Source organism: Bactrocera neohumeralis, chromosome 5 (genome assembly GCF_024586455.1).
Source record: "Bactrocera neohumeralis isolate Rockhampton chromosome 5, APGP_CSIRO_Bneo_wtdbg2-racon-allhic-juicebox.fasta_v2, whole genome shotgun sequence".
In the NCBI taxonomy this organism is placed as follows: domain Eukaryota; kingdom Metazoa; phylum Arthropoda; class Insecta; order Diptera; family Tephritidae; genus Bactrocera; species Bactrocera neohumeralis.
In genome coordinates this window covers 60570352-60593211 of record NC_065922.1, presented here as the reverse complement: position 1 = coordinate 60593211, position 22860 = coordinate 60570352, and the positions used below count along the sequence as shown (strand labels likewise).

Here is a 22860-nt window from a genome sequence, read left to right as displayed (position 1 = left end):
ACAGATCCACTGTCCCTAAATTTCTTTGTAATAAAGCTCACTGTTGATTTATTCACATCAAATTTGTTACAAATGTTTTTTTTGTGATAATCCATTCTTGTAGTCTTTAATAATTAATTGTTTTAATTGAATTGAATGTTTATTTCCAGCCATGGCCACTTTTTGTTATTAATTTCTTCGAAGAAAGTAAAATTTTTATCGCGTCACAACCTTTTATGTGAATATACTTGGTACAACTAAAATCATGTTGAATTTTTATGTCGTTGTTTAATTTGCGCAAAGAATGCAAAATCGTCAGAAAATAACGGGATTTTCGACAGTCATCACGAAAAACTGCGACTAGTCCAATATGTTTTGTCGCGGTGAATATTGGGTACTTGTAATTTTTTTCGTATAAAATGTAAAATATTAAAAAAATTTACAAGGTTTTTCATGGTTTCACTAAATAAACAATATCCCTTTATATTTAAGTACTTTTTTTTATATCTAAAATTGTAATTTGGAGTATACGTCAAGTTTTAAGCAATAATAGCCATCACTCCAATATGTTTTGTCCGACACTGTATATGTACATACATATGTATGTATGTGTGTACATACATATTTGTGTTGCGAACGAATTTTCATTGAAAATGTTGCAGAAGACTTTTGACGAATCTGCTCCATCAAAAACGCGCACTTATGTACGAATGGATACCGTCGAAGACATGCCTCGTTCTGAACGGCCTTCAACGAGTGTTACCGATGATAACGTTGAAAAATTTAAGGAAATTGTTGCCGAAAATAGCTTTGTGAGCTTGAGAGATATTGCCGATAAATTGGAGATGTCACACGAGAGCGTACGTACGATTATGCATGAAAAATTGGGCATGCACGCGTTGCTGCAAGACTTCTTTCGATTGAGCTGAATTTCCTTCAAAAAACGTATCGAGAGCAAGTACTTAGCTGCAGACATGCTGGATCGAGCCAGTTCGGATCCCACCTTCATGGAACGCATAATTACTGGTGACGAGACATGGGTCTACGAATATGTCACACTTACGAAACAGCAATCATTCGAATAGCGGCACAAAAGGCGCGCCAAAGCCGAAAAAACCACCACCAACCATGCTCACTGTTTTCTTCGATATTCGTGGTGTCGTCCACTATGAATACGTTCCAACTGGTCAAACCGTCAACAAAGAGTATCTTGGTGTTAAGAGGCGCTTACGAGACGCTATCCATCGTAAACGTCATCATGATAACGCACCATCGCACAAAGCCATCATTGTGAATGAATTTTTGGCCAAACATTCAAAAAATATCATTGAGCAATCACCCTATTCACCTGATATGGCCCCCTGCGACTTTTTCTTATTCTACACACTGAAATATCCACTTCGGGGAACACGCTTCGACTCAATTGAAGACATCAAATGGATGCTACTTTGAAGGCGATAAAATAAATTTGGATGATTGAAACATTTTCGTTTTATTTATAAATTCCCAATATTTTCTTGACAGAGTGTAATAACAATTTATTTTATTTTTTTTAAGCATTAATTACAATTTTCTAAGCACACAGGCTTACTTAAGTTTGTATACAAATATGTACATACATATGTATGTATGTATGTACATATGTATATAAGCATTTGCTCTTACTTGTCAATAAAAACGCAAAATGGAATAGTAAAACTTTCAAAAAGGAAGAAAGTGGAATTTAATTAATTACGATTAAAATACAGGAAGAACAAGAGAACAAATAAAACAGCGCCGGAATCAATTGTTTAGAGAAAATGAAAATAAAACACTGGAAATGCAAAAAAAGAACCACATGAAACCGTTCATTCAGCTGTTGGCGATGACTTTGAGAGGGGCAACAGTTGATGCACAGACAAAACAACAACGCCAAGAGCAGCAATGTGTGTCGAATGACTAAATCGGAATTAAATCAACGAACAAAAAATTAATACTGAACAAAATATACAAATATAAAATAATACATACATACATGCATACATAAAACAAGTATAATCTAAATACAGAATAAAAAATGAGAACAAAAAATATATGTACAAGTATCAGTAGCAGCAGCAAGAAAAAAATTACATGAAATCAAAATATCAATCGCAACGTTGCCAAGTTTACATCCAACACTCATGCGAACACCCATACAACGCGCAATAGTGAAAAGATAATGACATATAGACGCGTGCTTTAAAGGGAACGAGTGAACGTAAACGAGTGCGGCAGAAACGTATAAACATACGAACATGTATGCATAACAATTCATAGATACCCGTTTAAACATATACGCAAATATACATATAACCGTAACAACTCATGCTGGCATGCAAGCAGTCCGGCAATCGACGTCATACCCAACGTTGCCACATTTCACCACACGACTACCAACGGCAACAGACATCGGCAGCTCAGTGAAGTAGGCGCATAAACTTTGAGAACAACGAGCGTGCTTGTGCCAACAAATACACAATCGTAATATGTATAAACAAGCACATAGCATACACTCACGAATAGACATTGCCATGTGTGCAAGCGATGTAGGTACTCGAATGTGCTTATATACCGATATGCATGAATGTACGTACATATATAGAAAAAACAACCACAATAAAAGACAACAGACAGTGAGCGAGTATATGGCGGCAAAAATATACGATTTAATGATAGCACAGCAACATAAAAACAAGACACAACCAAACTGAACGTCCAAACCGGCAGCGACAACAAAATCAAAGAATACAAAAAAAGCAAGTTCACAATTCAAAAGAACAAATAGAAAGATATAAAAGAAGTAGGATATAGAGAAATAAAAAAATAGAAGAGAAAAATGTTGCCGGGCCACATGTTTAAATAATGGCATGTCCACTGATGTGGAGACGCGATGGGACGGGCCGGTACGGCATGCGTTAAGCACACATATACATAATATACATATGTATATACATTTAAGTATATATGTGTGTACATATTTACAAACCCCTATAAACTCACTGAGAAACTTGACCGGGATGAGAAAGGTGAAGACAAGTTAAGGTAAAAACAGAAATAAAAAAAACTGAATCAAGGCAAGCGGACAACACGGCAGAAGTGAAGATGCAGGAAAAATCAGCGCCACATGACGATAGACATAATAACTATGTGATGACGATGAAGCCGACGACGGCAGTGACTATTGTGACGATAAATGCTAACGGACGGACAATAGAACGAAGGCGAAATGTGGCAACGTGGCTACTGACACTGGATAAAATGACAGGAGGAAGGAATGTAACGAACGACAGGCAAAACAAGTATAAGCGAGAGACTGAGGCTTTCGATAGGAAGCGGGCGGTAGTGTACAGCAAGTGTATCTACACAGATGCTGTATTTGCACTATCGAGCCAAGACCATAGGATGTGAATGCATGTGGTGCAGCAGGCAAGAACGACAACGACTGGCCCTAAAACGGGTAAAATACAAAAATAAAAAACAAATAAGACTTGAAAGGGGTAAATAAATGTGAACTGTTTGAGAATTAACAAACAGGCGACTGCCAGGCAGTCAGACGCACCATACAAAGAGAAGTAAATGTTTTGAAAAGCTGTCAGGTCAGAAATTAATAGGGAAACGTAAAGTTGCGTACTATGTATGTACATATGTATGCGTGTATACATCAGCAGACATCTCCAATTTTTCACGATATAAGTATATATTTATTTATATACATCAAAAGTAATTACAGTAATTTTAGATGTATTTATTATTTAGTCGATGAGGCAGCTTTTAGGCACTATTTTGATGAAATTCGATTAATGTCTGGTTATTGCGAGGGCGTATGGAGTTGTTTGCAATTATACATACATATAACAACCATTCACGTACAAGATAAGATCTATATTTTGGTTCGTTATCCTGTTGGAAATAGAAGTGGCTACTATAACGACCCAATTTAAGGTAAATAAATGGAAATAAATTATTTTTTAAAATGTTCAAATACGTATGTACATGTGCTTATACATTTTTGAAATGTATACAGAAAAAATAAATCCCCAAACGGTAAAAAAACCGTATTCGAAAACTTGAATTTCATCAAAAGAGTGCCTAAAAACTGGCTTATCAACTTAATGGGTCAAAATGTCCGGAAATAATACGAGAAATCGGGGAGCAAGCGTCCACATGGGACAATAATTGCAACAAAATAAAGACCAAAAAAGTATAAATACATCTAAAACTATTGTAATTACTTTTGATTTATATAAATAATCATTAGTGTGTGTAAAGTTTTTGATATGAATTAGGAGCTTTTTAAACTTTAGCATTAATTTTTCTTATTTATGTAAAAAAAATATTTTCATATGTTATATTTAATTTTAAATACATATATTTTGAAGAAGATAGAAAAACAAAATACATAAGTATATTCATTTTAAAACAAATAAACGTGTCGATGAGGAATAGAACTATGTGTATGTAAACTTTATTGATTTACTTTATATAGTTTCTGACAGACGCGACCTCAATATCCGTGAAAAGAAGCAACAACCGTAGCCACAACCAACCAAAGTAATACTTTTTATGTGTACGCCTTTATTTTTTGTACATCTGCAAATAACAGAGAAAATTCCCAGAGAATCGTGATGGATGCACAATAAGGCCTGGGTGATTTTGCAGTTTTGGGGGCCTTCCGCAAGCGAAAACATAACAAATACGTATGATACAAATGTGCAGATACTTACATATGTATGTATACACACAGAATGTAAGTTCTCCCAAGTAGAAGATACTGGTTAACTCTATAACTCATATAATTATATTGCTTTAATGTAAAATTAAGAAAAAATACTAGGAAACAAGAAACTACTTTCATTTCAGAACTGCTAAAACATATATTTTTTGAAGAACAAATTTTCGTGAAACAGTTTACTTCAAACCACTGGTTTAATCACCAGACCATCGACTTCCATCTCTATTTAAGTAATTATGAATTATGGATACATATTTGAAATAGTTCGTTTTATATGTATGATCCGTAATTACGCACTGAGTTCATTCCGTCTATATAACATTTTATCCTACAAGGGCTGAATTTTGACAAACTCGGCGGCGATCCTTTATCTCTAATTACGTTATATTAATCGTGATCGACTGATAATAATGTGGCGGAGAAATCATTGATTTTGGATGCAAAATTTCAATTTAAAAAATTCGTTCCACGAACAATGTTTTCCACTTTTTAAACTTTAAATAATGCTGATTTATGAATGTATGCAGTATTTTTTGTCCGGATCGATTTTAGCTTTTAATGATAGAAATCTCGAAATTTAGACCCACGTATCGTACTTGGACGGTTCTATTTGTATGCATACCTATTGAACTCCGATTCAGAAACCGAAAATTTATTAGATTATGTATATAAATAGCATTTAACAACTTATTTAGTTTAGCAGTTGAAATATACTAACTTCAGAAACTTTTATTTTGTACTAACACAACTCAGACCACTTTTCTATTAAGGGGTCAGTAGGGTAATCTGGGCTGTTTTTTTGACATTTTTTTCATAAAAATTTTTATTCTACAATAGAAATTTTTTCAGATATCATGAAGTACATATGTATGTATATCGTGGAGTGTATACATAAATTTTTTCGGAATTTTTTGTTGACATCTGTCGGAGAAATAGCTGGGTAACTGAGATGCGTTTTTTCACTGGCGGACACGATTTCTCATGTTTGGATCATCTGAAACACAAAACCCCAATTTTTCTTAAGATATACGTGAATGGTTATCGTCCCTGCCAGATTCATGAAAAAATTTTGAAAAATAAAAAAGTAATTCACGTTCTTTTTTTAATTTTTTCCCATGTTTTTTACATACATATATTTTGTCATAACATTGTCGGCAATATTACGATTCTTGCGACGGTATTTGTCATGACATGTAAAGGAAAACAAAACAAAACAAAATAAGAGTGAATTGCATGTAAAATTGTGGAACTTTAACTGAGGACGTGTATATATTTTTTAATCCTGAGGACCTCCTCTATCCATCGGTACCATCAAATCGCGGCGCCGCAAGAATCGTAATCGTGCCACATTGTCAATAAATTACAAAAAATTATGAATCTAGTAGGGACGAACGAACTTGGAATGTTTTGTGAACATTAAAAAAAAATTAAGCAAATCGGTTGAGTAGTTCGACCGGAATCATGTCCGTCAGTTTAAAAAAGTGTGTTTTGAGAAAAACGCGTTTAAAGTTTGAGGTGTGCACTACGAGCGCTCCGAACGTCGAGCGATATTATTATTTTTGGGCCTTTTACGAAACCTTCCAATGGTAAAGTGGGTTTCAATATTAATTCTAAGAGTATAAGGGAACAGAAAATGCAAAAAAAAAATTAAAGAATACCCTACTGACCCCTTAACGTTAATGAGAATGCAGCAAAAACCGATAAGACTTCAACATCACTCAATTAGCGTGAGAGCGTGGAATTCATCAACCAACAATTTTAGCATAATGTTAATATTAATATGATAGGCATTTAGTTTTATATTTTCAGTTTACCAATTTCATGGATAGAAGTTTTATGATACGCTATGAATAAATACATTTTTACTTTTATCTCTCCCTAAAACATACTTGTTTTTTATTAAGAGCGCTTCAAAAGTTTTTTAAATAAAATAAATTTGAGATATCAAAGAACTTCTTTATTCCTGTGGAAGTACATTCGATGCCATTATGTATGGAACTCGATTTCTTTTGCATGGCTACCACGGGCACGGTTGCAGAAGTCCAAACTCTGAACCAAATTTTCGATGGTTTTCAAGCATACATAAATCGGCCAGTATTGCTGCAAACTCTTAATATACATATGTATATACTACTAGACTAAACGGATTTTTATCTACTTATCTTTTAACGACTGTCAATGTAATTTTGAAAGTAGTCGCACAATTGTTGAGTAATGCTCCATAGTTGACAATCCACGGGTTGCTAAAAGCCCAGGTCTGTTCCGGTTATGCAAATTCAATTATAGCACGTTAAACTTACTTACGAATGAAATTTTCATTTTGATTTCACATACATAAGTATGTACATAAATCTTTCAGATTTTAATTGAGAACGGCGGCATTTTGAAGCAAATTAATTAATAATTGATTATTTTGTTAAAATTAATTTAAAATAATTACATAGAACTCGTTTCACATTAGTCTGACTAAATTTAGATTTGACCACAAGAGACAAATAAAAAAATTTAACAAAACAAATACTCAGTTAATATATTTTAATTTTTGAAACTAAACTCACTTGAGAACACCTATTAAAATATATTATCTTTGTAAATTGTAGAAACATATTTGTGTTTTGATAAACTTTCAAAACAATGTCCAAAGATTCTTTTTGGCGATTTGAATAACCATATCCATAATCCATACAAAAAAATATGTTCATTTATTTCTTATTATTATTTTTTATTTTGAAAATAGCTAATGTACATACTTACTATTAAATAATAATAAAATTAATGGGTAAAATTCTTTTCAAAAATAGCTTCATCTGACCATAGGATATTGCACCTTTCTCCACTGGCCAATTGGCATGCTCCTGACGAAAGAGTAGATTTTAGAAACATTTTGTTTTGACAGACAAGCTACTTTTCTCTCTTTTTCGATTTTAAATCTTCTGTAAAAAGCTTTTTTCTCGAATGGTGAAAGTATCAACGTTTAAAAAAAATCGTTTTTTTTTCCTTTGTAGTTGCAAAAGCGTTTTATCACAAATTTCCTATATCCTTTCCAATAGTGGTGAAATTTCTAGTTTTCGTTCACGTGCTTCCCTGCTGCAATTTATATATTATTATACTTTCTACCATTTTCTTATTTTATTTCTTCTCGTAGCTGAACGCTATTTTATTGCGGTCTTCCTCCCAGTTTGAATCACTAAACCATAATATTTCCTTAATCGTTTAATGTATAATTATTTTTCATAATAGCTTTAATACTTTTACCGATTATGAAAAATTAAAATCCAAAATATATAAAAAAAAATATTTAGTCTTAGTTCTTTGATAACGGGTTTTTCGACATTCCAGCGGAAAATAAGTATTTAATTTCTAAGCAGTTTTTTCATTTCTACCCAGAGTAGGGTTTTAAAATGTTTTAATATAATTTTCGCTATTAATTTTCACATGTCTGTATGTATAACATATTATTAAATAATATATAATCCATATGTATGATACATTTGTTATTTTTGAGGCACGATTCTGATTACTTTGGCGGTCGGGAAAAAAACACGAATTTTGGTATAAATGGGTATGTACGGATAGGGGAGCTTCTCCAGAGGAGGAATAAGCAAAAATAACGTTGCTAACACTTATATAATTTAAAATATTCCCGATTAAAAATTCAAAAATTTGTATTAATAACACTTAGTATTTCACAATGTTTCACTTTGTTTATTTAAATATACTTTCTAAACATTGAAATAAGTTAACATTTCACTTTTATTTTCTTATATTTTAGCTAAATTTATTAATTTAAAAATCATTTAGAACACTCATCGTTGAAAAGATTAGATTGTTTACAATTATGAAGAAACACATCTTAAACACCAAATATGTAGGATTTTCAACGTTTTTTCTTTGTTTGTATTTTCGCGCCATTCTTCTTTCTATATTAACTATAATAAAAAATTCTTTCCAATTTTTCAAGTTACAATTTAGTTAACACTTTTTCCATATACATATATAGGTATGTATTTGTATAATAACGACTTTCACTTTTATTTTTCTTATATTTTAGCTAAATTTATTAATTTAAAATCTAATTTTAGAACACTCATCGTTAATCTTTCACGAAGGAAACACATCTTATGTGTTTTATATTTAATAAACACAAATAAGTTATATCAAATCGGTGTGACTAAAGTACTTTCGCGTAGTACTCCTTTTTGCTTTGGCGGCCTTCGGACGCACTTTAAAAAAATAACCCTGGTCGAGTTTTTGATAATATGTACGTTGTTTTGTATTTTAGGTGACAATATACATATATAATATTATTATATAATATGACTATATAATATTATTTATTTGTTTATTAAATTAAATAAAGAACATATACATACATATGTACATGTGCATGGAAAGAGTGTTTATACTGCATACTTTACACTTAATTAGCCAATACCCGGGGTAAACTAAGATTTTTATTATTTTATTACGTAATATTATTATATAATATTACCTAGTAGTTTATTAAATTCAAATAAGAAAAAATTCTTATGCATGGAAAGATTGTTTATACTCATTTCAATTTGAAATATAATTTATAGACACAGTTGTTTTTATTGGAACTAAGATTGCTAAATAAAGAAACAGGAATTATATCGAAATGGATATGGCAGCGCTCCATATCCTCATAATTGTTAGCACATCCATATGTAAATGATGCTCACTACGAGTGTAAAAACTAATTTTTAAAATAAAAATTTCTTAGGGAAAAAACCTGCAAAAGGTGAAAAATGTGGATGTATTAAATGTTTACACTTTATTTTAATTAATTTGAAGTAAAAAATGTGCGAAAAGTGTGGTGAAATAGCTTGTTGAAATGTTCGAATTTTGGGAATTTTTGAACTTTGAAGTTGAATATCTCGTAAACTAAGCGTTTGCGGTACCTATAACCCTTATATTTTTTAATCAGGGGGACTTCCTCTTTCCAACGGTATCGCGGTGCAAAATCGGTATTGCGCCATTTTTGAACCATTGTCTCTTTATTCGGAAAACATAACATTTTTATAATTTTTTTATAAGAAATACATATTTCTGATTTCATATAATTAGAAGGATGTCAATTGAGTTGTTGGTTTTTTTTCTTTTCTCTCATATTTTCTAATAATAATTGTTTAATTTTTATCTTTTGTTTTTCTGAACTTGGAAATAACTGCACTTTATCAAAAACATATGTATGTATATACATATATATAAAAAATTGCATCAATTAAGGTAAAATATTGATCTTAAAAAATTGGTCTTTTGAATTTATGCATGGGTTATTTTTTTGAATCGACAAAATTTTAATTTTCTTTATTTATAATAATAATAGTCGAATTAAATGTATCTTTATTTTAAATAAAAACAAACCATAAAAAATGCGTTTGCATTTTGTATTATTTTTGACATGTTTCGAAACAAGATTAAATTTTTGAAGGTTCTTTCGATACGGAGACTACCTCTTACGAGGTAGTGAATTTCTATACATAATGTTAAAATCAGCTGTTTTTTATTTAACTCATAAATTTTCGGTATAAATTTAGATGATTCTGTGTTACTTATAATCTATTCGTATTCAGTTATTACTCAAAAAACGCATTTGCATTAGTCGAAATATTTGAAAGTTTTATTTCTGAATTATAAAAACAAAACAACACGAAAACTGTCTTTGACCTGGAAACTGGAAGCTGGAAATAGCTTGTTTCTTCAACTTGTCAATATAAGAGGCATAGATTAATTCACAATTAATTCTTAAAATTTTAAAAACTGTGTGATAACTGAACTTGAAGTTATATGTTTCATATAGTATATAACTAGAAACACATATTATTCAGAAACTATAAAATACTACTCACCTTTACATGTAGAAGTAACCTAAATTAAACTTATAACATCTTCTGCATTCCCGTAAGTTCGGAGTATTAAACAAAACGTATTTAATATACGTTCATTGAACATTGCACTTTTAAAATTTTTTTATAACATTTTATTATTTAAGGCACCGAGTTACACCTTTTTTTTATCAAAGCACAAACACATAAGTGTGTTACTTTTAAGTTAATTTCATTTTTTACAATTTATTTCTTTACGTTTTAAGAATATCATATAGTTAACCATTCATGTAGAGAATGAGCTTACTATATCTATAAATTATTAATAACTTTCTGTTAGTTTTTATTTAAAACTGTAGACTTTCAAATAGCAGTACTTCGATTTTTTTTAATGTACATATCTGAAATACTGTATACACAAATGATTAGATAGGTTTTTAAAGCTTCAGGACTTTTCCAAAAGTCTGCCTCTTATGCTATATAAAATACATATACTAAGTAGTGATAAGATTGCTTTCAAATTATGAGTTACTATTCATTTAATCACTTGACCTTAAGCTCATTTTCCGTATTTACTCATTCTATTACTTTTTAGACTTTGTTTTTTGCGTTTTACTTTATTAGACACAACCATTACACAATTGATTTTATGCCTCGCTTTCGACATTAGCTCTTTTATTTGGCATTTCTTTAAGCACTTTCACAACTTTTCACTAAACCATCAATATTTTGGAGGCTATATTTCACATAAAAAGATTTTCATATATTATACATATTTAAACTTGCACATCTCCATTCCATTTACTTATTTACACCACACCGACCATTCAGTCACTCACTTCACGATTTATTGCATCAATCTTCATACATATATTCACAAACACGTATGTACTTATACAAGAAAATCTCCGAAATATATTGAATATAACAAATTAAATAATTTTTGAATTTTAGAAACATTGTTCCAAAAAGCCAGGCTCAGCTGGCTGTTCTTCATATAAAAAGGGAATGCCGACATGCGGAGTTCAGTGTGGGGGGCGTGCCGTTAGATGACGTAGTAGTGAAATTCAGAAAAAAAAACACTTTAAATCGTCAATGAGGGGTACCAGCCAAACGCAACCACCTCCCGTTGATTCATATACACTTTAGATTTATCTATTTTTACCTTTTTACAATAAATTCTGCAATTTTTACGAAATTTTCGCAATTTCTTCATCCGGATCACAAAACGCACCGCCGACGAAGAAACTTGCTAAAAAATTTTATTCCACATCTTCTATGTTGCTTCTTCTTCTTCTACATTGCTCACACGCTCGCTCACTCACGAGACCAGAGCGAACGAGAGAACTTCAAAATACAAGACTGAACGACATCGAACATCCAACAAATAGGTCGAACGTGCCCTTGTTCGATTGCGCACAATACAACATAAAATAACATAAAACATTAAAAATATACCCGCATATTTACAAATTTGTTGAAAATATTTTTATCCTATGTGAGTACTAAGTTTTGATTTCACATAACCAACCAATAAACTGGAAAATAGTCTTTTTTGTGTTCTCACAGCAGTTGGACGGACATCACACACATTTTGTAACATATTTACAGAGTTCGAAAGAAAAATTCTTTGGTTTACACCACAGTTCACCACAACGAACATTCCTTTCTCTGCATTCTTTTTGAGTTCTGCGATAGACCGACCAAAGACCACTTCTGGTGTTGCCATTCAAGCGTGTTTATACATTTTGTTTGAGTAGTTTTTGCATTCTGCATCTCCTTTACTTCGTGTCTTTTACTTTACTTTACTTTACTTTATCATGCGCAGCCAAGGATTTATCAGCGCTGCTGTTCTCTTTCGACCCGACTTATTGAGGCATATACGCTCATTAACAAGCTCAGGTACAAATATTTGTGTATACGCATGTGTAAGCATGAAACTTTGTGCTCGCCTGCCCCTTCGCAATCTCCTTCGTTAATAAAATTCTCTTTCTTGGTTTTGTGTTTGATTGTGTAGCCGTAGCCGCGGTCGCTGCCAACGCCGCTGTCGCTGCCGGCGCAGGATGAGTTTTCAGTTTTTATTTCCTTCGCTCTGCCACTATGTTGATTCTTCTCCAACAATGTCTTTTTCTTCCATCATATCAGGGGATATTTATGTACGTACGTAGCATATATGTAAGTATACATGTGCGTATACTCCCTGTTATTTTTCGAGTACAGTGGTTTGCGTTATATTACCCCATAGTCTTCAGTATGTATACATATCCATACATATGTACATACATGAAGATATAATATTTTGTGTGTATGTGTTATTTTCGTTATATTTTGGCTTTGCTTCTTGTTTCTTTATTCATTTATTTTGGCCATTTTAATGGATGTGAAATAAATTTCGCTAATGCAGCTTTTGCAACTTTTTATTTTTCCATTCACATTCGTTGGCTCCTCTCCATGTCAGCTCCCTGGTGTGCTAGTTGGGCATATCCGATGTTGCCGAGTTTCCCACGTTGAAAATATGTATGTAAGTATAACCGAAATTTAAGCTTCAAGTTCTGCAAAAAATCAGCAATTTTGCATAATATTCTTCAATATTGTGTAAAGTAAGAAATACATTTTGTATATAATTTTAGGTCTACCGGACATTTATGGCATATTTATCTTCATATGTGTATGTATGTATGTACATATATACATAAAATTAATATCTTCTGGTATAAAGTTGTTTATACTACATACTATGTATATACACACATACATATGTAAGTATGTATAAATTTAAATTAGTTAGATATCGTGGCAATTTGGTACTATTACATTTTTATTGTGAGACACATACTTATGTATGTATGTACATATGTACATACATCATAGTTGTAATAGATTCTTTTGTATATATATTTACATGTGTGTATGTAGATACATACATATGTACATATGTATTTATTTATGCTTGAGCTTCCAAAAAATCGTTTATCATAAGTATTTCGTCACAATTTTCATTGATTCTGTTTTCTAAAACAGTTTTCAAGATGACTTTCCAAAGCTTTGGCGTACTGGAATCAGTGACGATTTTTTTTAATCTTTCGGAATATGATTCAATTTGACTCACATTCTGGTTACATACTCCTTCATTTATGTCTTCGGTTTCTCAATCATTGTAATTCCTCAGTATTTCAGACCACAAAGTCAATTTCAATTTTACGTCTTCTGAATTTCATTTAAAGGCTTTATCCAAGCCGATAACATCGATACCTCTACATTTATTTCAATTATTGATCTTCGTTGTCCGCAAATAAGAGTTTCGCTTCAGTTTATCATACATATGTATGTATGCACATACATACTTATGTACATATAGTCATATTAAAAATGATTCATTCTTAAATTCTAGTTTAGAAGCTTAAATGTCAAGAAGTTTTCGAAGTGTCGTAAAAAGGAACTTCATATTTTTCCATCTATTTTCTTAGTTAGCTCATTACTTATTTATTAACAATACAAGAATACAAAAAAAATAAAAAAGTTAAAAATTTTAAAAACTTGAAACTGATGTAGTAGGGGTCTCGTAAAATTGACAGTTACTATACTTACGATTTCAAACATCCTAGCAATCTGAAACTAAAAAACAAAACAAATTATTAATCTATAATAATATGGTAATGTTCTGGAGCTACGAAAAAGTTAAAAACAAAAATTTCATGAAATAGTGACTGCCTGAAAAATAAGTTTTATTACTGTTTCGAAATTTTTAAAAATAGTAAAACTTGATATTTGAGAATATGGCTTGTTCCCGATATAGACAAGTCTATAGGAAGACTCTCTTAAAATTTCAGGTAAATCGGTTCAGTAGAACCTGGAAAATCGTTTTTAAAAAGACAGTTTCGAGAAACAAGCGCTTAAAGTTTTAAGTTAAAATTAAACCAAGCAAGTCGAACTACACTAAAACTAAATAAGTAATTTGAATTTAAAAAAATCGTTTCAGAAAGATATTTTTCAATATATATATGTAAACTATTAAAATATGTGAGAAAAAAATTAAAATTTCCGGAATAGAATACCTCCTGATTTTACTCGAAAAACTATTTTTATATCTTCAATGTCACAAAAGAATATTAAATAAATAAACTCGGAGCATCTGATTTGAGCATACCAAACGGTAGAGAGTAAGTAGTCAAACAATGAGCCGAATTTAGTGAGGGTGAAAAGTAAATTGGAGGTTGGAGTCATGAGAAGTTTACGCAAGTAAAAAAAGTTCTCTGATTGTCATTCACTTGGGAGTGTCTTTTACATATGGCTCAAGCAGTTCACTTCTTCCGGTTCTAGACAAAGTATCCTCTGGGTAGCCAAAGAACTTCAGTTTGAAAGCAAAACATCCCCTCCACAGGGTTGCCCGCTTGGTTTGAGATCCGCCACTTGAATACATATGGAACGCCAATGATGTAAAACACAAACAGCCTTGGATGAGAAACCCCCCTTTTGATGACGACTACGGCAAATGCATTTAGGATAACGATTTGAGAGCATGCACCTATAAAGTCCGGTCCCTTAATTTGGTAGTTGCCCAGCTGGTTGATGTCCTCGGTAGAGTAAAGGCTGACATCACCGCCGTCCAAGAAATGCGATGGACGGGACAAGGACTGAGGCGATATAAAGGAGCGCAAATTCGGTGTGAGATTCGTTCACTCCGGTGGATGAACCTCTAGCCACAATTCGCATCAAAGCGAAGTTCCTCAATTTATCGCTGATTTGCGCTTACGCCCCGACGGAAGAGAAGGACGATGTTACCAAAGATGCCTTCTATGATGCCACCTAACAGAGCTACCCCGCCACGATGTCAAAATCATGCTTGGCGACTTTACAGGGTGAGCAAGGAAATTATCTTTGGCACAACACGGGGAAACATGACTGAAATATAGTTATCGGTAGAACTAGATTCCAGCATAGAAAAATTCACCACGCTACCTGGTTGTCTCCGTACCGAAAAGCCATTAACCCGACGGGTACTGCGTCGAATGCTTTCAGAGCTGGAGTGTTTTCGTCCATTCGGACGACATGACCTAGTCAGCGTAACCGCTATCTTTTAATTCGCTGAACTATGTCAATGTCGTCGTATATCTCATAGAGCTCATCGTTCCATCGAATGCGATATTCGCCGTGGCCAACGCGCAAAGGGCCATAAAACTTTCGCAGAACTTCTCTCTCCAAAACCATCCATCGTCCATGCCTCTGCACAATGTAGCAGGACTTATAGAGTTTGGTTTTTGTTCGTCGACAGAGGACTTTACTTCTCAATTTCCTACTTAGTCCGAAGTAGCACCTGTTGGCAAGAGATATCCTGCGTTGGATTTCGAGGCTGACGTTGTTGTTGGTCTTGTTGCTGGTTTCTAAATAGACGAAATTATCTACAACTTCGAAGTTATGATTGTCAACAGTGATGTGGGTGCCTAGTCGTGAGTGCGACGACAGTTTGTGTGATTACAGGAGATATTTCGTCTTGCGCTCGTTCACCACCAGACCCATTTGATTCGCTCTTATAAAAGATTGTACCTTCTCGGTTTAGTTCTGCACCTCGAATTATAAGCTTAATAGGTATTAATATATGTAAAAACTATCTTAACTTTAAAAATAATTCGAATTATTTTTATAATTCAATTTAATTTATTTTATATCATGCAAAAAACAAGTTTAACTTAATTTGCTGTTTGATTGTTTGCAAAACAATTTTTTTATACAGTGAAAGCTCGCTAATCCGAACGGTGTGTAATCCGAATTATCCAGTAATCCGAATTGAATAAAGTACGCGTTGCATACTCTATAGTCCGCATTGATTGCCGCTCTCTAATCCGAATTTTAATTTTTCTATCCTTTTGTAGCGTAGGTGCACATATTTGTTTTGACATACATAAGTGCAAACAACGTAGAAAGCCTGTTTCAACGTGTTCTCGAAGTGTGAATGGAATTTTACAACTAACGGGACATCATTTGATATGCATACACATGTATGTATGTACAAATGAATGCATATTCAATGATTTATTTTGTTATTATTTTAGTTCTGGAATAGCATTACACGCGACGACATCAATTTAAATTCCAATATGGCAAAAAGACGTGCACATAAAACATTATCACTAGCTGATAAAATTAAAATAATACAAGAGATAAACCGCGGACAATCTGGAAAACTTTTAGCAGATAAATATGGTGTAGGAACTTCTACAATTTGTGACATAAAAAAAAATTCCGAAAATATTAGGAGGTATAGAATCCGTATTATGTACTAAAGTATTTTACAAAAATGAGTTAATTGTATACATACCTATTTTATAAGATTTGCTGAGAATTCTGATGAAAAACTTTTGAAGCAGCGCAAGACACTCAAAACGGGTGAGTACGAAGAGTTTGAGCAAAAATTATATGCTTGGTTTGAAGAGAAGCGGTCACGACATCAAACCATTTCAGCGGGAGTTTTACGACAAAAGGCAAAATCACTTTATCAGAAAATGTATAACAATGAATCGTTTAAAGCTAGCGATGGATGGTTTCAAAAGTTTAAGAAACGATTTTCTGTGCGAAACTTAAAAATATGCGGAGAGTCTTTATCTGCTAAACCAGATCTTGTTCCTGCTTTTCAAAATGAGCTCTACAATGTAATTGAAGCTGAAAATTTGTTGGACGACCAAATTTATAATGCTGATGAGTCTGGACTTTTTTGGAAAATGTTTCCAGACAAAACTTTAGTGCATTTTAAAGAAAAATCAGCTCCAGGCACCAAAATGAGCAAAGAGAGAATCACCTTCTTATGTTGTGCTAACAAGACTGGAAGTCACAAGCTACAGATTGCAGTGGTTGGTAAATCAAAAAACCCTCGGTCATTTAAAAAACAAAGGGTGATTGAATATTACTCATCAAAAAATGCATGGATGACAACATACATTTTTACTGAATGGTTTTTCAAATCGTTTATACCACAGGTAAAAAACTATCAGACTGAAAATAATTTGCCGAAAAAAGGTCTATTGATATTGGATAATGCAACATGTCATGGGGAGCCGTTGGCATCTGAATGTGGAAAATATAGAATTATGTTTCTCCCTCCAAATTGTACAAGCATTATCCAACCTATGGATCAAAATGTGATACGCCTGACTAAACTTTATTACAAAAAATACCGCTTGTGTGAATTGGTCAATTCTGAATCAGACAGTACTGACATTTTTTTGAAACAATTCAGTATGTACGACGCTTGTGAATTGCTTAAGCGATCTTGGAACAGGGTATCGGATTCCACTCTAAAGTCCTGTTGGAAAAACATTCATACCCAGAGATGGGCTTCAGAAGATAACATTCCATTGTCAGTCTTACAACAAGAACTACCGGAGAGTGACTTTTCGGCTCGTTTTGAAGAAAGTGAAGAATTTCGTGCAATCACAAATTTATTTCGCCGCAATACTGACGTGGAACTTTCTGAAGATGAAGTTCTTGCCTGGATTAATGACTCTGGCAGTAGTGTGGTTGCATGTAGTAGCTCAGAATTGGTTACAGAAGACGAAGAAGCAGAATCTAATATGATTAAGCGCGTTAAAAATCGTGAAGCTGTACAAGCTTTAAATATAAGTATAGATTGGGCAAAGCAACGAGGCATAGACACTGATCAAATATTAGTACTCAAGGAAATGCGTAATAAAGCTTTAGAAGCATGTGTATTGAATCAGAAACAAACTTGCATCACAAATTTCGTTAAAAAAACATCATAATAAATAAGGTGTAAGCAATATTCTTTCTTAAAAATATAATAATAAATAAAATACTTTCCCGAGTTTTATTTTCGAATGGCGTCATCTTATGTGAAATAAAATACATAAATATAGCCTATCCACTAATCCGAATATTTCGCTAATCCGAACTGGGGTGTGCAATCATTAATTCGGATTAGCGAGCTTTCACTGTATTATACTTTCAGTAAAAGTGATGCCAAGTCAAGTATCTCCGCTATGTTTCTATGAATAAAAAATTTATGTTTTTTTAAATGTGCATCCATACCCTAAGTTTTCAAGTTTGGTCTCATTAATATCCATTTCGATTTATTAAGAACAATAAATTTAGATGCAATACTCAAAAATACATGAATGTATAATGTTTCTATCAAATTTGAATAGACTTAAGAGCATACTTACAAATGTATTATGTACTTAAGTACATACATATGTACATACTTACAAGTACATACATACATACATATGTATGTACATATATACATATAAGTACCAACTTGTTCTGTACTTCTAATTATAGTGTTTATATAACTTTATTTTTTTTTATCTATGGTTGAGTTTTGTGTACATCTAATGCATACATACATATGTATGTATGTAAAATCTTTCCGTTTGTTAAACATTCAAACTATTTATCATATTAAAGTATCTTAATCTCAACCAGCCCAAAAATAAAGTTTTATTTTAAGACCTCACCCATCGGCCACTGATAGTCAAAAGCAAATCCGCTATATTTTTGATGGAACACAACTTTTTGCTTGACACGTGCAAAATCGTTGGCGAATTAGTGTACAAATTTCCAACAATATTTAATTCAATTCAAGTATAAAATGAATTTCGGCTACTCGAAGTAGAAAAGCCGAAGCAAAAAGGTTATAAAAATTATGTTAAAAGAGTAAAGTTTGCCAACTACGCGCCACATAAAAATGTATATAGTTTGTATGTACATATGTATGTATGTACATGTATTTACATCCGCATGTATCTACAATGTTTAAACATAATAGCGACGACTGCTCTTCAGAAAATTTGTTCCAGCCATGCGAGTGGGCCAGCAACTCAGTCAGCAGGTAAGTAAAATAATAAGTAAGAGAGCAACGTGGCGTGAGGGTCGCTGAGCGAAACATAAGCAGAAATGAAGTCGATGGCAACGTAGTCGACGCAGTTGAAATTTGGCAACATGGTGCAATTTATTTTATTCACCTCATCTGCAATTTATATTAAATAAAAATAAAAACCGACATTGCAAGCAACGGCGTTGTGAGCTGGGGCAGTGGCGACAAAGTAAGCGGTGGCAGCGCCAAAGCCCGCCATCCCGTCGCAAAAACAACTGGCACTAACTTGTTTCACCGGCAAAACGAGCCACACACAAATCTGAGTACATAAATATACAATTCGTGCGCATATACATATGTATCTGTAACTTTGAAGTGTTTAGATGAATGTATATACATAAGTACATAAGCAAATCTTCACACAAATGGCTATGCAAGAGGGTAGACACATGTATCTATGACGGAATGATTGTTACGAAGGTATATACATACTTATGTACATACATATATATGTATTTTTAATTTGTACTTAAGACCACATGCACCCGTCCGCAGCAGCAGAGAGCCGAGCGAGTCAGTGCGACGAACTGTCTGAGAGAGTGACGCAGAAATGAAATAAAAAAACTCTGAAGTAAAAAAAACAGCCAAATATTCAAAAGAGAGGAAAAGAAAGACAGAGAAAAAACAACAACGCAACTTATCAAGAATACGTATCGTAGCTATCTGCGTTAAGACTGTTTATTGTTTTTGGTTGGTGCATTATGTGCTGAACACATAGAGAGCGACAGACTTCAAGCCCCCAACTGTCAAATATTACAATACGCACGTTCTTATGGACATAGTTATTTAGACAGCTGCACGACTACATAACTGTGACCATCAGAAAGTGTGTATTTTAACATTTGACAGATTTTGCTTGAAGTCTTTCGCTTTCTATCTGTTCAGCACATTTTATAGCAAATTTTTGCCAACAAGAGCATCGTTACCGCGCAGCGGACAGTGCCGACATCGGCAGCGGTGCAAATGAGTTTCGAATAAAATCATAGCATTCGCATAACCCAGTGAGTGGTGAGTTGTCTATGAGAAACGATTCTCTCGAGCAGTGTTGAGAGGGGAAAAAGTGGGAAATATACATCCATACACACATACAATATAAATATATTGCTTTGTCAAAACGCTTAAGGAACAAAAACAACTAGTAACCTCTCATTTAACCGGTTTGTGAGTTTGTATGTTTGTAGTATGTATGCTTGTACGTCTGTAAAAGGTTTGCTAAATTTGAAACTTTTCTTTATTCTATGGATCTTCCACGTTACGATACGTGTACATGCGTTTGTACATGTGAATATTTTTTTATAGTAATTTATTTACACATACTTATGTACATACATATTTATCTAGCATTTTGTACATATGTACATAATTTATAATACGTTTTCGCAATATAGCACAGTGGTGGACCACTAAATATAAACAAAAACAAATATTTTTAAGGCAGCTACTGATCGACCAACTAAATGCGTTCCATATGTACATAGGTGAGCACAAAAGTTAAATGTTATGCTTTAAATCTGTTTACGTTCTCTTAAAAATCGGGTCTAGCAAAAGCTACATTTATGTATATACGTACATATATGTACATACATACATATATTTACATATGTACTAGAGCAGGTCCCAATTAAATCAGAAGACAGTGCATTTTTGTTCTAATTTGAAGTAGATTTAGATTTTCCAAAGGCATGTACGTCAATTATTTAAAAATAATATAGAACTATGCTATATTTCAATATTTAAATTTTATATTATAAAGTTGATCGTTCTTTCTAAATTATTTTAACCTTTATTAATTATATAATTACATACTTAAATTCCAAACTCGAAGATTCATAAGAAAGTACTTACTTAAAAAAGAAAACTTTACGGAAAACATTTCCCAACAATATCCCACAGTGTTGTTGGCTTTGTGGCGTTTTGTATATTATTTTATTTTTATTTTTTATTGCCAGCTACTGTAGTACTGGAAAGATATTAACTCTGCTCACGTCTTTTGTGCCTCTCCATTGCTTATCTTAGCGACAGTTATTTTGTTGCTACAGTGGTCCGCCAGATATTATTATTTTTTTGAGAATAACTTTTACTCCACCTTATAATGGTTTTTCGATGTTTGGACGCAGTTCACACACGAACTCTTTTGTCGCTCAACCTGGGTTTTCGTAGGCGAGAGGAGGGCGAGAAGAAACGAAAGGACCGTGCCGCTCGTGCTCGGGACACGCTTTGTGTTCTTGTTCGTAAAAGTTCGCTTCTACGCAATTTTCATTTTAAAATTAAGTCCTTTGTTACATTGACGATCGGTTTCAAATTAGTATTTGCAATCTGACATATTTTGTTAATGTAATGATAAATCTAGTAATTAATTGAAGAATAAGCAATAAAAAAATGTTGATAACGATTTTTGACTAAAATTTCGGACTTAAATTGTTTATAAAAAAATTGATTGGTTTAAACAATTTTTTATATTCTTCTTCTTCTTAATTGGCGTAGACACCGCTTACGCGATTATAGCCGAGTTAACAACAGCGCGCCAATCGTTTCTTCTTTTCGCTACGTGGCGCCAATTGGATATTCCAAGCGTAGCCAGGTCTTTCTCCACCTGGTCCTTCCAACGGAGTGGAGGTCTTCCTCTTCCTCTGCTTCCCCCGGCGGGTCGAATACTTTCAGAGCTGGAGTGTTTTCGTCCATGCGGACAACATGACCGAGCCAGCGTAGCCGCTGTCTTTTAATTCGCTGAACTATGTCAAAGTCGTCATATAGCTCATCCGAGGCTGGTTGCTACTTTTCATTGGGGGTGTTTTTTTACGTGGCGGGTCCCAAACCCAGCGCACAACCCTATGTAGGGGATGTTTCGCCTTCTCACTTTAGCTCGTCTTCAAACGGATGTTCTTAGGCTACCCAGAGGATACTTGGTCAAAGACCGGAAGTCGTGAGCTGCTTGAGTCATATGTAAAAGAATCGTTTCTGGGCACTCCCAAGTGAATGGCGATCAGAGAACTTTCCTCACTTGCGTGAACTTCTACACATGACTCCATCCTTATCTTATATTAATTACTAAAAAATATATTTAAAAGCTCGTGTTAAAATTTGAGACTAATCGGTTTGGCCGATTTCGAGTAGTGCTGGCCACCGATTTAGAAAGCACTATTTTGAGTAAAACGCGTTTAAATTTTGGTCTGAAACGCCTTTCCAAATTTATGTGCAACTTCGAAAATATTCACCGAAAAGAAGATCAAATTTTCTATGTGTATTCTGAAATATGTGTACATTAGAAAACTGATTTTTGAAATTTTTAACTGTATATAACCCCTTAATATAATAGAAATATTTTAGATAAGGGGGAATAAGGTAATCAAATATCGGGTGATTTTTTAAGAGCTTGATAACTTTTTAAAAAA

The 22860-nt window shown here is 33.2% G+C and overlaps 2 protein-coding genes and 1 long non-coding RNA gene across 4 annotated transcripts in view; 2 read left to right on the top strand and 1 right to left on the bottom strand.

Moving 5' to 3' along the window:
- Positions 1-19109, bottom strand: part of LOC126759608 (uncharacterized) — a 184893-nt gene extending 165784 nt beyond the window's left edge. The window contains exons 1-3 of the mRNA XM_050474482.1: positions 19050-19109; positions 14170-14196; positions 11747-13133 (exon numbers count right to left, since the gene is read on the bottom strand). The gene's annotated coding sequence lies outside the window, so the exon portion shown is untranslated. The remainder of the gene's footprint in view (positions 1-11746; positions 13134-14169; positions 14197-19049) is intronic.
- Positions 16308-18388, top strand: LOC126759610 (jerky protein homolog-like). Of its 2 annotated transcripts, XM_050474489.1 has the most exons (4): positions 16308-16374; positions 16457-16577; positions 16632-16837; positions 16910-18388. In XM_050474489.1, exons 2-4 carry the CDS (start codon positions 16566-16568, stop codon positions 18333-18335), a joined length of 1644 nt encoding a protein of 547 aa, XP_050330446.1. In that variant the 5' UTR covers positions 16308-16374; positions 16457-16565; the 3' UTR covers positions 18336-18388. The 2 variants fall into 2 exon arrangements, with proteins under 2 accessions (XP_050330446.1, XP_050330445.1); XM_050474488.1 differs by having other exon boundaries at positions 16313-16577.
- Positions 19110-19556: 447 nt separating the features above from the next.
- Positions 19557-20603, top strand: LOC126759612 (uncharacterized). The gene is made up of 2 exons (XR_007667031.1): positions 19557-19888; positions 19943-20603. It is a non-coding gene; the product is annotated as an uncharacterized LOC126759612 (long non-coding RNA).
- Positions 20604-22860: the final 2257 nt, after the last annotated feature.

Excerpts from the sequence above, each read along its gene's own strand:
- LOC126759610 (XM_050474489.1), top strand. Across the intron at positions 16,838-16,909 it reads AATTCCGAAAATATTAGGAG|ATTTGCTGAGAATTCTGATG; the intron begins GTATAGAATCCG and ends CTATTTTATAAG.